Source organism: Rattus norvegicus, chromosome 2 (genome assembly GCF_036323735.1).
Source record: "Rattus norvegicus strain BN/NHsdMcwi chromosome 2, GRCr8, whole genome shotgun sequence".
Classification (NCBI taxonomy): Eukaryota; Metazoa; Chordata; class Mammalia; order Rodentia; family Muridae; genus Rattus; species Rattus norvegicus.
Window position 1 is genome coordinate 68,081,603 of NC_086020.1, and position 14,211 is coordinate 68,095,813.

At 34.9% G+C, this 14,211-nt stretch overlaps 1 protein-coding gene across 2 annotated transcripts in view; it reads left to right on the forward strand.

The window, feature by feature from the left end:
* Positions 1-12,769, forward strand: part of Cdh9 (cadherin 9) — a 139,664-nt gene extending 126,895 nt beyond the window's left edge. Inside the window, exons 8-12 of one of the 2 annotated variants that reach the window (XM_063281444.1) lie at positions 4,976-5,112; positions 5,569-5,690; positions 6,660-6,777; positions 7,117-7,368; positions 11,411-12,769. In XM_063281444.1, coding sequence (XP_063137514.1) covers positions 4,976-5,112; positions 5,569-5,690; positions 6,660-6,777; positions 7,117-7,368; positions 11,411-11,898 — 1,117 coding nt within the window. In that variant the 3' untranslated portion in view covers positions 11,899-12,769. The remainder of the gene's footprint in view (positions 1-4,975; positions 5,113-5,568; positions 5,691-6,659; positions 6,778-7,116; positions 7,369-11,410) is intronic. The other variant, NM_001168630.1, reaches the window with a different exon arrangement.
* The last annotated feature ends 1,442 nt before the right edge of the window (positions 12,770-14,211 follow it).

Consider the following 14,211-nt stretch of genomic DNA (forward strand, 5'->3'; position numbering starts at 1 on the left):
CCACATTTTCTGTATCCATTCCTCTGTTGAAGGGCATCTGATAAGACTTGCCTTGGTCATGATGTCTGTTCCCAGCAGTAAAACCCTAACTAAGAAAAAGTTATCTTATGAATCAGCCTCCCATCATCCCAGCCCACACTTAGGAGACAGCAAAGAAAACACTTTCTTTTAAGATTCCACAAGAATTCAGAGCTCTGCCTGCCTTTTGAAACATTGAACTTAAGGTAGTTGGGTGGGACCCTGCCCTAAAATCTCCATTGTCACCACACCTGAACCTAACCTTTCTTTGTCCTATGCTGATCCTGAACTGAGGAATGCATCTGCCTTTGCATAAACAAAAAACTTGGCTGGGTGGGATCTACAATCACCCCTCCCTACGTCTCATTATCACCTTCCTTAGTGATTGTCTAATATGTTGGCTCACAGCACAGCTGCTTTTCCCGAAGCCCCTCATATAATTCATACTTCATTCTTATTTTTTGCATAGTTGAGAAATTTTTATTTTCAACTCACCTATTTAGAACTCTTCCCCATAGCCTTAAGGCCTATCCAGAAGGTCCCAATGCTTATCATTTTGCTGAGACATAGCCACACCTTTGACACTTGGAATCCTGCTGCTTCTGTTTATCATGGAGTCATTAACCTTTACAGGGAGATATTACTCCTAAAGAAAGAGCCCTCCATTACAACTAGTACTGGTTCCAGCAAATATGTCAAGTATTACACAAGCAAGCCTTATGCCCACAGCAGCCTTTGACATTTCTGGAGGCTCACACAGGGTGGCCCTGTACCAAGGGCGGAATTATGTCTCTCTGTCCTCACCAAGGCCATGCTGAGCTCAGCACAGGATCATTCTGTATGAAGAGCAAATTGTAGGTTGAAGGTTTTGTGACTAGCTGGATGGCCCAATTCCTCCATTGCAATTCTTGCCTAGTTATAGAAGATGGCTGGTCCAGGCTTCATATTCTCCAATTCTAGGAGTCTTAGGATAACTCTCATAGATTCCTGGGAGTTTCCAGTTTTCTAGGTTTCTAGCTCATTCCACAAATGCTCCCCCTATTCCAGTCATCTTTAACAGTGCTCTCTCCCTCCATCTTCCCCCAAAGTGATCCTTCCTGTTCCTATCTCACCCTCCCTCCTGACTCCCCCCAACCTGTCCAACTGCTATATTTGTTTGATTTCCCTTTTAATTTGATATTTATGTTTTCTCCTAATTGAGAACTATTTTTTTTTTTAGTTACTCTGGGTCTATGGATTGTAGCATAGTTATCCTTGACTTTAAAGCTAATATCCACTTATAAATGAGTACATACCTTGTCTTTCTCTCTGAGTCTGCGTTACTTCACTCAGGATGATCTTTGCTAGTCCCTTCCAAGTTCCCTGCAAGTTTCATTACATTGTTGTCTTTAACAGTGGAGTAACACACCATTTTTTTTTCTTCTTTTTCGGAGCTGGGGACCGAACCCAGGGCCTTGCGCTTGCTAGGCAAGTGCTCTACCACTGAGCTAAATCCCCAGCCCTAACACACCATTTTTTAAATGTACCACGTCTTCATTTTGCATTCTTTGGTTTAGGGACATCTTGGTGGTTTCTAGTTTCTGACTGTTAAGAAGAAAGCTGCTGTGATAATAGTTGATCATGTTTTCTTGTAGTATGGTGGAGGGTTCTTTGCGTTTATGCCCAGATTTATAGTAAATAAAAATATTTTATGCTCTACCCAGTAGTTATCAGTCATAGTTTCACCATTCTATTAAATTCAGTTTTTTAGTAAAATACTGTAGCTTTCTATGTATTCGAAATGAGTAACTCATTATTTATACAGTTATTCTGTTAATAATTTCCAACCTCTAAATCCTTCATACATTTTTGTGTATTCATAATGCACTGCAAGTAATACATTATTCATGAACCTTTGTAATTTTGAATATTTGTAAATATATTTCCTAAATATAGTAACCCCTGTGGATAAAATTTCAAAGGAATGTTTGTGCTAAAAAGAATGACAAGAGACTGTAAATTCTTTCCTCATTGTGCAACTTACAAGTGTAAGTTTCCCATTTTGGTCAAAACTCGAGATATTTTTGCTGGGTGGAGAGTCAAATGTTGCTCCTCTTAAATTCTCAAGAATTATGATGTTCTTTCAATTATATCACCAAACCTACCAAGGAACAAAACTATACCTGCAAACTGAAAGCAGCATAAGCTACCAAAATGCAAAATGTCATGAGACCTTCTTTAGATTTCTAAAGAGCAGGAAGAAAAATTAGCAACCAATCAACAAAGATTAGAGAAGCAAGGCTGAATCCCAAAACAGACAGAATAAAATCAGCATTAGTAACACATTCTGAAGGAAAGTTGAGGAACTATTTCACACCCACAGTACAGCAAAATCTGTGCATCAAACCAACTGACTTAAATACATGTGCTACTGGCCACAGGAATTTTCTGTCCTGGTTAAGAGATGCTGCCACCTCTGCTTCACCCCACTACTTATTCTGGATCTCTCTAATTGTAAGGTTACATATAATTTTATGCACTTTGTAAGAACATCTTGTTGAAATCCACACCTATTTTATGTCCAGCGTTTTAAAGTTTAATGATTTATTTTTTTTAATAGAAGAAATTCAGTTGCTGCTTTCAATTAAAAGTAAGTTGCGAAACAAACTTATTGGCAAAGGATTGAGTTAAGCTCCAGGAAAGGACACAAACATTCCAACTTAAGCTGTCCACAAGTCATAGGAAGATCAATACACAGAGGGTGTCCCAGATTTCTTCTTTTGCTATATTGTGAAAAGAAAATCTAGCCAGATGTGCTGGTTGAAGCTCTAATCCTGAGACACAGCTGGCTATAGCATGAGAATCACTAATATGAAGTCATTTCAAAATACATGGCATATATTATGGAGGCCAGCAATGCCGTGAGAACCTGTCTATCTGAAACTAATCCTGCTGTTCAGAAAATAAGACTATTATTTTTTGTAAATTATTTATATTACTTTTGTGAAACTATTAGTGGTTTCATTAAGCAGTCAACATCCATTTCAACAATGAACATAATGATTTCACTGCATACCGTTGTGAGAAGCACATGTCTGGAAAAAATTTGCTTATGAAGAAGAAAGAAGAAAGGCGTATTCTGCCTACACTGACCAAGCCATTGATAAAATAAGGTAGAATTTGACACGGTGGCACAACCACTGACTGTCATGTCTATAACTGTGTCCTCTATGTATTGTGTATTAAAAGCACAGGACTTTATTAATGCATTTAATGTTTGATTGTACAACATAAAAGGAAAACCATAAATTTTTGAACAGAGAGTTTACAGGTGAGTTGTGTTGTGTACATTTTGATTTTTATGTCACCCATATGAAAGTGTCCTTTCTTTCCAGGTAGCGTTCCCACAGAAGCTTTATGCAAGTGCTCTGTTTCACGTAGTTTTTCAAACTTCAATGAGGTCAATTTGATACAATATTATCAAATTTATAAGCCATTTTCTGGGTCACAGAAATGACTTTTTTCTGTGTTAAGTGCTTAACCCATTTTTTTTCTGGTCATTTGTAGTAATTCAGTGTATTTATTATTAATTGGTAACTAACTAACTCAGAATGTTCTAATTCTGTGTTGAAAATAGAACTTGGCTATTATGTAAAAGAATTTTATCTCTGGGCTTTGACAATTCATGGGACATCATTTTTGCTGAGGGGAATATCTAAAAATAGAGCAGGAAGTTGTCACTGTTAATGATAAAAAGTAAGCTTATTTCCAAATTGTCAAAGTGATTTTCCTCTGTGAATTCATAACCTGAAAAGTATGTCTGCTGAAGTATAACCCAAGTAGAGGACTGGCAGGTGCTCAGAACTACTTTTTGTCCCCAATAAGATATAAGCTATTCAGTCTGTCACTTTTATATTATAATTATTATTTTTCACCGAGAGAGTCCTTATATTAATCTCTAGACAAAAGTTAATGCGCATAAAAGATTTTTTTCTTCATGTTCATCATTACACGTAGTGGGAAAATTACAAGACCATTCATTTTAGACATAATCAGCCAATGGTTAACTACTGGTCTTTCACACAAAAGAGACAAATATACAGGTAAACATTGTTAATTGCATTCTATTCAACACAAATATGTTGTTTATATCATTTTGATTTAATTTGCCTGATCTCACAAATAAGTTTTATTTTTATCTTTCAAGTTAATTTTAATTAACACTTGATAAAATTAAGAAAGTCACAGAAATTTGAAAAAAAAACATTTTTGGATAATGCTTTCTGCCCAGTCATTCTTTGAAAGTGCATATTGATTATTGAGATGATCCATTCAATAATTCAGAGTAACATCTACTATGGATAGAGGTAATCCTAGAACCTGGGAGGTAAGTGTTAGTAAGATAGGAATATTATGCTCTTCCTCAGGTACAGAGAATTCATCGAAAGCCCAGGCTTCCTGATATTCTGTCTCCAAACTGCACTAAAACAACAACAACAACAACAACAACAACAGCAACAACAACAACAAATGGATAAAATAGATAAATAAATATACAACTATGTAATTAGGTTTTACCCTTTTTCCTTCTCAGATGTAAGTGTTCATATTTCTAAGACTCTGAAAAACAGTAATGTGGTAATTCTAGAATTAGTTTAACCATACTGGGCTAAGATAAAATAAGGACATCAAGAAGCACTTAACACTTAAAGTTTACACCATTATCCATTATACTTATGCAATGACTCTAGACACACATAAACATGACCACTGTAAGGGAACTTTTAGAACCTCAAATTGTTTCCATAATAAATCCATTTGGATAAAACAACAAAAAACAAACAAACCCAAGAGACTCAACATCTTACATCTTACTTTTTTCTCAGGTCAATTTAAGAATTTCTTATAACTTTAGGAGATAGAGGATGATACAGTTAATTTCAGAGAGGGCTGAATTTACAAGTCTCTTTCCTGTCAGATACTCTGTTGACCGGCATACAGATATGGACCGAGTTTTCAGTATTCACTCAGAAAATGGCTCTATCTTCACTCTGAAACCCCTGGATCGGGAATCATCCCCTTGGCATAATATCACCGTTACAGCCACAGAGATAAGTAAGTTGTGGGTATATTCATCTAAATACATTTTGCCAAATTAATAAATGACAATAATATACTCTTGTAAAATTATTGCAATATTGGCAATATCTGAAAAGAAGATGAATCAGGATGTTAGTCTTTTTAGTTAATTTTTATTTAAATTAGATGTATTAATATTTTATTCATTTGAAAAGTTTTGTATTCTTTGACAAGGGATTTGCATTTCACCTAGAGTGATAAAAAATTATGCATGAGCTTGTGGACACTGTGTATTTTACTTTGTTTTCTTCCATTGTATTTTCCCCTTTTTAATATGTTTTCTGGACCAAGTAATGAAGTTAAGATACTTGGCATCCATCCACATGGGCTTGAGACTACAGGGAATGGATCAGCCGCTTACTGATGATGGTTGTGGCTTTAAGGCCTCCTTCATGCATGTCCCTGAAACCTCACATGATGTTCTTGTTGCAGATAACCCGAAACAAAGTAGCCAAATAGCTGTCTTCATCAGAATTCTTGATATAAATGATCATGCTCCAGAATTTGCCATGTACTATGAAACATTCGTTTGTGAAAATGCAAAGTCCGGGCAGGTAACTGTATTATTATGAAGTTTATAAACATGAGTCTTTAGGACGGAAGGAAAGAATCACTACTTCACTTGCCTAACATTAGCTGTATGTTCTTACATTCCTTTATGATATTCGACAAAGAACTCTTTAAAATATGAGTTCTTAAAATGATATTTTATCATTACTATAGCACAACAAATACATTTAAAACATGGCAAAAAGATGTAACTAAGCTTATTTTGACTTATATTTACTAATGTCTTAAGAATGTAAATACTCCTTTATTAATAAACAGATACAATTGTGTTTTTCATCATGTTTTGCTATGTTAAGTAGTTCAGAAGAATAAGGATTGATCTAAATGTTTTCTGTGATTTACTATTTTTAGTTTAAATTTAATATTTAAAATATCTCTCGGGGTTGGGGATTTAGCTCAGTGGTAGAGCGCTTGCCTAGCAAGCGCAAGGCCCTGGGTTCGGTCCCCAGCTCCGAAAAAAAGAAAAGAAAAAAAAATATCTCTCAATAAGATAGTTAACAAAGTATGTAGGCATTGATTTTAATCCTCCTATATTTAGGGATATGTTTTATGTTTTGTTTATTTTTTTCTAATAAATAAATAAGACCCTATTAAAGTTCTAATAAAACAGATTGAAAAATCACCAAAACCATGCCATTAGTTGAATTAATAAGCTTTCCTTAAGGAGGGATGATTATCAGAAAGAAGAAGTGAAACACTGAAGAGCCCCATGCACTTCTAGTCAGAGATAATTTTCATTATTGATTAAATGTTAAGTTATATGAAACGTTATTTGATCTATAAAAGTGACTTTTCTGAAAAGGACGTATAAGTTGAAAATTTTAGTTAAATAAAAAAATGTAAACTGAGAGTTACATGACCCAAATAAAATGTCCCTACTTAAAACGATCTTGAATTAAAAAGTATTGTGTCTATTCTTCAGGATGTAATTAATGAATGTGTTTTGGTTTCAGTTGATTCAAACTATAAGTGTCATGGACAAAGATGATCCTCCCCGAGGACACAAGTTCTTTTTTGAGCCAGTGCCAGAATTTCCTCTAAACCCAAACTTCACAATTGTAGACAATAAAGGTAAAGGACATTTATTAAAGTGAACTGCACAATTTTTTAAGAAAGAATTGAAGTTGAATATGAAGCAAGGTATGTTCCCTCTGTCATCCCAGCAACTTGGATATGATCTCAAGAACAACAATTTCAACTTCATTGTCTACATCAATGAGATCAGCTCTAGCCTGGGGTACTTAGTACCATATCTCAAAAACAAACAAACAAACAAACAAACAAACAAAAAACAAAACACCCACACAAAGTAAGGATGTGAGTAAAGAACCAAAAAGGAGGAAAAGGGAGGAAGAGGGTGGGAAGAACATGAATATGAAGATTTTTCCTAATTATATTTTTCCTCTTCAGATAATACAGCAGGAATTATAACTCGAAAAGATGGGTACAGCCGCAACAAAATGAACACCTACCTACTGCCAGTTTTAATCTTTGACAATGATTATCCTATTCAAAGCAGCACTGGCACACTCACGATCCGTGTATGCGCGTGTGATAACCAAGGCAACATGCAGTCCTGCAATGCCGAGGCCCTGATGCTTGCTGCAGGCCTGAGCACAGGGGCTCTCATCGCAATTCTCCTTTGTGTTGTCATCTTGCTTAGTAAGCTGCTCATCTCTCCATTCAGTTCTCCTCTCCCCTTGGTCTTTTCCATCACCCAGGCACTGTGTATGAAACTGAAACTGCACATACTTAACATTTCACTAAAACTATTGTGAATGAGAAAATAATACCAGTCCTATCTCTGGGTTTTTTTTTTTTTTGTGTGTGTGTGCATGTGTGTGTGTGTGTGTGTGTGTGTGTGTGTGTGTGTGTGTGTGAAAGGAATCACTGTGCAAGGCTTTAAAACAAAGATATAATAACATGGGGCAAGAGAGATGGCTTGGCACTTAAGAGCACTGACTGCCCTTCCCGAAGTCCTGAGTTCCATTCCCAGCAACCACATGGTGGCTCACAACCATCTGCAATGGGACTCAATGCCCTCTGCTAGTGTGCCTGAAGAGACCAACATTGTACTCACAAAAAATAAATGAAACTTAAAAAAGGCTGTAATGCCACAAGTGCTACACTCACGGTTCTAAAGACCTTTGATGTAATGATTAATTTCATCTTAACAAATCTGTTCAAGTCGGTAATAGTTAATCCACCAAGTGCAACTCTTGTGTTTGCATGTATGTGTGCACTAATATAGATGTCACACCTAAGCGTGCAATCATATATTTAGACCTGAGGTTAGCATCAGATGTCTTCATCCATTAATATCCAAGTTGTGTATTGGCACTGGACCTCTCACCAAAACTGGAGCTCACAGACTTGTGACACTTGATGGTTAATAGGGCTCTGGGACCCTCTTGTCTCAAATTCCTATACTGGAATTACAGGGCTCTATCATCATGTCTGGCCTCATAGGTGTCTTCTGGGGATTGGAACTAATGGTTTCATTCTTGTGAAATAAGGTAGTTACATATTTTAAGACACATATGAAGTAAACAAACACACTAACAAACTAACAAACAAACTCATCACAGCCTTTAAAGTGTCCTTTGGAGAGCGTGCTCACAGATGGCTCAGTACTTTCCAGTCATGTTTCTGTTAGCACAGCTTTTATTTAAGCCCACACTAACACAGAAAGGATTTAATTCAATTAAACAGTTGTATTACCGCAAACCACTCCAAAACTTATTTCTATAAAATATTCATCCAAAATACTTACACTTAGGGCAGGAGAGCTGGCCAAGTTTATGATCTAATGCTCATGTATGCTGGCTTCTTTTCACTATAAATCCCTTCAAGTTCTCTGGATAAAAATCCCTTTGGCCAGATATCATTGTAGGATTTCACTAGGGGTTTGACAAAGAGGAGTGTAAAGTATTTGTTTTGATTAGCATCCTCTGGCTATTTAGAAAGGGCCAGGAGTATACACTTAAGGCTTCATTTCTATCCTATTGGTGAATCCTTTAAAATTGATTGTGGAACTAAAATCTAGGGCAAGGATTTTGTAAATTTTGATCATAGAGACACCTCTGACACTATGGTGAATTGTATGAATTTAATTATCATAATATCTTAATTAAGAAGAATTTGCTTTGGAACTCAGAGACACAGTATTTTAGCAGTTAGAGGCCCTAGGTTTAATGACAAATTCTATGAAAAACAAAATCAAAACTAAGTAATAAAAATTAGTAACAATAAAATAAGTATTAGGAAAAGAGTGTAAAACCAAAGTAAAGAAATTTCATAAACTTTAAAAATACCTGTCAAATGAAAATATACAAAGTGTTTATGATTTGGTTTTATTGCTTATATATACTGCTCCAGTAGATAAGAGTACAATAAGTACATAATAAATTCTAAACATACATTGTTGAAAATACTGATGCCTTTTCTTAATAGCCTGAACTGTATTACCATACACCAAATATTTATTTTTGACACATTAAATGAAGCAGATATTTCTCCCTTCGCAGAAGAGAGAACAAAATAGATACTAATGTTTCCAAGATTCACTTAATTGAAGGATTACACATTCATAACTAGGGAAGCATTCAGATAGGTTTACTTATTCAGTATTCATGCACAACATATAGGAAGCAAAAATTCACTCATTTAATTTTACATTGCAAAATAACTCCATTTTTTGTTCATTACTATGCACAGTGACTGTTAAATCTATTTCAGTCTCAATTTCTTTATTCTTGTCCTACTAAGATATAGTTTTATATATTCCAAAACAGGAGCATTTCATTTATTTTTAATACCCGCTGGATGAATGTGAATAAAGGTCAAGTCCCCAATCTCTTTTTTGGAGGAATTTATTTGAGATTAACAATGGGCCTGGAGATGGAATACAGTGGTAGAGTGCTTTTTTAATGTGCTCAAAGCCAACACTAAAAAGAAAAATAGAATCATACAATAATGTTAAATCAGAGTTCAACAAAAGCAACGGAAAGTTTGGAGCGATTTCTTTTTCTTATTTTCAATGAATTATGCTGTTCATCAGCCTTCTCGTCTGTCCTGGGAGACAATATCTCAGTGTGCAGCTCGTGCTTACTGCTCCAGGCTCTAAAACACTGGAATTACAAACATGCATAATCAACACTGCCTCAAAAATAATTTTGGCAGAACATTGGATTGTCTATAATAAATGAAATGCAGTTTCCACTTTTCTCTCCTGTTTAAATTAATTTGTGAGAATTTTTCCTGATTTGATTCATTTTTTTCTTATTTAAAAATGTTTGAAATATATTTTACCATAGTGTGATTTATTTGTCTTTTTTCTAAATAAGATGATTGAATGATTTTAGTGTAAATCCAATGATTCAGAGCTCATAGTGATGTTTTAATTTTAATGCATTTTGTAGGAGTTGAGCTGAAGCAGTTGGTAAAATATCTTCATATAAAACACAGATTTAGAAATATAGATTTAGAAAAGCAGTACACAGGGAAAAAGTTGGGCATGCACATCTTTAGCCTTAACTACTCTAAGGGCAATAGTAAGGATGGAGACAGGCTGGAGCTTGAAGGACAGCCAATTTAATCAATTAGTATGTTCCTAGTTCAGCAAGAGTCTTGGACTCACAAATTAGTGTAGAGTGTTACCAAGAAAGACCCAATGTTAATGCTTAAAGTACACACACACACACACACACACACACACACACACACACACACATACAGAGAGAGACAGACAGACAGACAGACAGAGAGACAGAGACAGAGAGAGAGAGACAGAGAGAAAGAGAGGTATACCTGCATAGCATATAACCATCCTATTGTCTTAAGAAAATACGTTGTGAAATATATGCATTAAATTTAACTACTATAATGAGAACCAAGCAATTTTAATATATGGGGAAGTACTTAATTACATTCATAGAAAAGTGCACAAAAATAAAAGGAAAGATATGCAAATAATATAAAAATTGAAGTTTACTCCCAAATTTGAGTATAAGTTTGTTAGTTATGAGCTTCAATAAGAAATATTTTAGATACCCTATAAGTGAGTTCAAGTTAAATGACTTGAAGTTTGAAAATTATATTCAAGTTTTAGAGTCATACTTCATATTTTTCAGAAAACATTGATATTGTTAACCATGCCAGTAAAGAAATTTAAATAAGCCTTTGTGCAATATTTAATAAGACAAAGTCAGTATTTATATATATTTTATATGTGAATTGTGAGTGTGGGTATATAATATGCATATAATAAATGAATTATATTATATTCATCTTTATGAGACATTATTTGCCTACTAACCTTTAATTTTACTATCAAGTGAAATTCACTTTGATGATAACTGAATCATTAATTATCCTTTAAAATTTGAGGTAAATGTATATTTGGTGAGGATAAGATTTCACTTAATTTTACTTGACCAAGTAATTATATATATTTTTTCAATGCCAGCTATCTACAGGCTTCAAATTGTAGATTAGTAACTATTTAATATCTTCATTTCTTTAATTTCTTACATTTTCATTTTATTGTTTTTATTTTATCTCAAATGATACTTTGACTTTCTATCGTTCTAATTGGACCATTACTCCATGTCTCCAGTAGATTATCAAAGTTTCACATACACCGTAAGTATGAGTATTAACACTAATCGTGGAGTCTCACTATCTCTTCTTTTCTTATCAACAGCTCTAATTGTGCTGTTTGCTGCACTGAAGAGGCAACGGAAAAAGGAGCCTCTGATCATTTCAAAGGATGATGTCCGGGACAATATTGTGACCTATAACGACGAAGGTGGTGGAGAAGAAGACACACAGGCTTTTGACATCGGCACATTAAGGAACCCAGAAGCAAGAGAAGATAGTAAACTTAGAAGAGATGTCATGCCTGAAACTATTTTTCAGATAAGGAGGACTGTACCTCTCTGGGAAAATATTGATGTACAAGATTTTATCCACCGGAGATTGAAAGAAAACGACTCAGACCCAAGTGCACCACCTTATGATTCCTTGGCCACTTACGCCTATGAAGGGAATGATTCTGTAGCCAATTCTCTCAGCTCCTTAGAATCTCTCACAGCTGATTGTAACCAGGATTATGACTACCTTAGTGACTGGGGGCCACGGTTCAAAAAACTTGCGGAGATGTATGGGGGTGATGACAGTGACCGGGACTGAGTCCTGTATGACTTGATCAACTTTAGTAGAAATACTGTCTTCAATACCAGATTGAGTGGCCTGTGTTATCCCTTTTTGGAGGAAAAATTAAAAAATAAAAAAACAAACAACTGCAAACAAATACATAAAAGTGTTGTCCTAGTAAGGGTTTGCTTAATCAGTAAGTTTCCGTGAATGAGTATGAATGATATAGATTTTAAAACAGTAATAATAACCTGTTCACACTCTTTGCCTAATAAGCTTGGAAAAATATATCATATTAATAATCAGTAAAAATTCTTGAAAGGCTTTTTGTGCCTTGTCTTAGTATAGGAACTTTATAAATGTTTTCTTAACTGATTGTCAGTCACATATACTATGAAATTAAACATTGTGCAACTGCTTTGTAAATTAAGATGAAAGAAAATATACCCAATGAAATAGGAGTGACTATTACTGCCATATTTATTTAGTGGAAAGATGTCTTTGTGTTGATTCACTCATATTTTTATAAATGTATATTTATATTTTTGTATTTTTATGAAATAAACTAATATTTATAAAGATAAATTTCATTTTATTTACTTCCTCGGAGCAGTTGATCTCACGACAGAAGTGTTTTTATCTTTCTGAGAGTAAAACACGATTTACTCAGGGAAAAGCAGCTGAGCAGTCACTGCATAGGTCACCGATGTAAAGTGGGACATATCTAGGGATGGGATGTGGTATGAATTGTTGGTTTTTTTTCCTGTTTCAATATTTAAATGTGGAAAAATATTTATTGAAGTACTAATGTCTACTCATGATAGAATATGAGATTGATCTGAAATATAAATTATTATATATGTGAATGTGGACAATAAACTAAGTTTTTGCAAGATTTACCAAACAATGAATTGTATTTGAATAATCGAAGTACCAGACATACATGTTTTAAAAATGAGAAAAAGCCCCAAAAATAATTGTCTTAAATGAGACACCATAATTATTAGTGTGTGTCTGTTTGTGTGTGTGAGTGTGTATGCCTGTGTGTGCATGTGTGTGAGTGTGTTTGTGTGCATGTGTGTGTACATGTGTGTATATGTGAGTGTGTGTCTGTGTGTGTTTGTGTGCATGTGTGTGTGCATATGTGTGTGTACATGCATGTGTGTGTGTATGTGTGTGTGCTTATGTGTGTATTTAGTCAGGAAATTGATTAAATGTATTCTCAGTTCCTGGTAACTTGTTGAAAATGTATACTGATCTCTTCAGTTTTAAACTGAACAAAGCCCCATGACTGAGAAGGAAAAGTAAATGCGAACTCAACTCCTTAAGAAACTGCTACCAATTGATGCATTCTGGGGAAAATGGGGTGACACTGGCCATATCAATGACATTCCAGAACAAGCCTCTTGTCCAGGATAATAGGAAGGCTAACATGACTTCATGTATTTTCTATGCTTTTGGTTTTGTTTTGATCTATTTCTTTCGATGCCCTTTATCTTTCTTATTTTGAAGTTTTGTCTGTTTTGTTTTTATTTTCATAAGAGAATGACAAGCACATGAATTTCAGTAAACAGGGTGGTAGAAAGGGTCCGTGAGATTTGGAGAAGGTGAAGAAAATGATCAAACTATTTTGACTTGATAAAATTAATTTAAAATGTATGTTGACAGGCATCACTATGTGTTTTAGTAATATTTTTAATCAATTAGACTAAAGTTCATAGAATTTGACAACATGCTTGAAAGCGCTAAAGATAAGTGGCGGTGGGGCTGGGGATTTAGCTCCGTGGTAGAGCGCTTACCTAGGAAGCGCAAGGCACTGGGTTCGGTCCCCAGCTCCGGAAAAAAAGAACCAAAAAAAAAAAAAAAAGATAAGTGGCAGTATGCTGTTTTAGTAATGATTAGATTGGTACTGTCTATAAAGTGGAAGACAGGTACTTTAAACTCGGAGGTGAAGAGAGGAGACGAATCAGGACGTTTCCCCAGCTAGGAAAGACCCCCAGGCTGATGATATCCTGCTCTCCTGGAGTATCAATCCCAAACAACAATCCACAGGAAGGCTGCACTTCTTTTCTGTACTGGGAATTACATACTTTCTTGAATCAGTCACCATTTCAGTAGCAAATGCCATAGTTCGTAGGGGACAAATTCAATTTGGGCTAGTGTGTGATTTACAGGTTTTAGGTATCAAATACTAGCAACTTTGTAAAAAGGTACTTATGTGTTATTGTGTTGCTATTTATGGAAAGTTTTAAAGAGTGTCTCATTGTATCAGTGAGAGATAATGCTTATGAAGTCTTTAATTTGTTATAATGAATGACATTGTATTTAACCTAGAAAAAGTAATTAAAT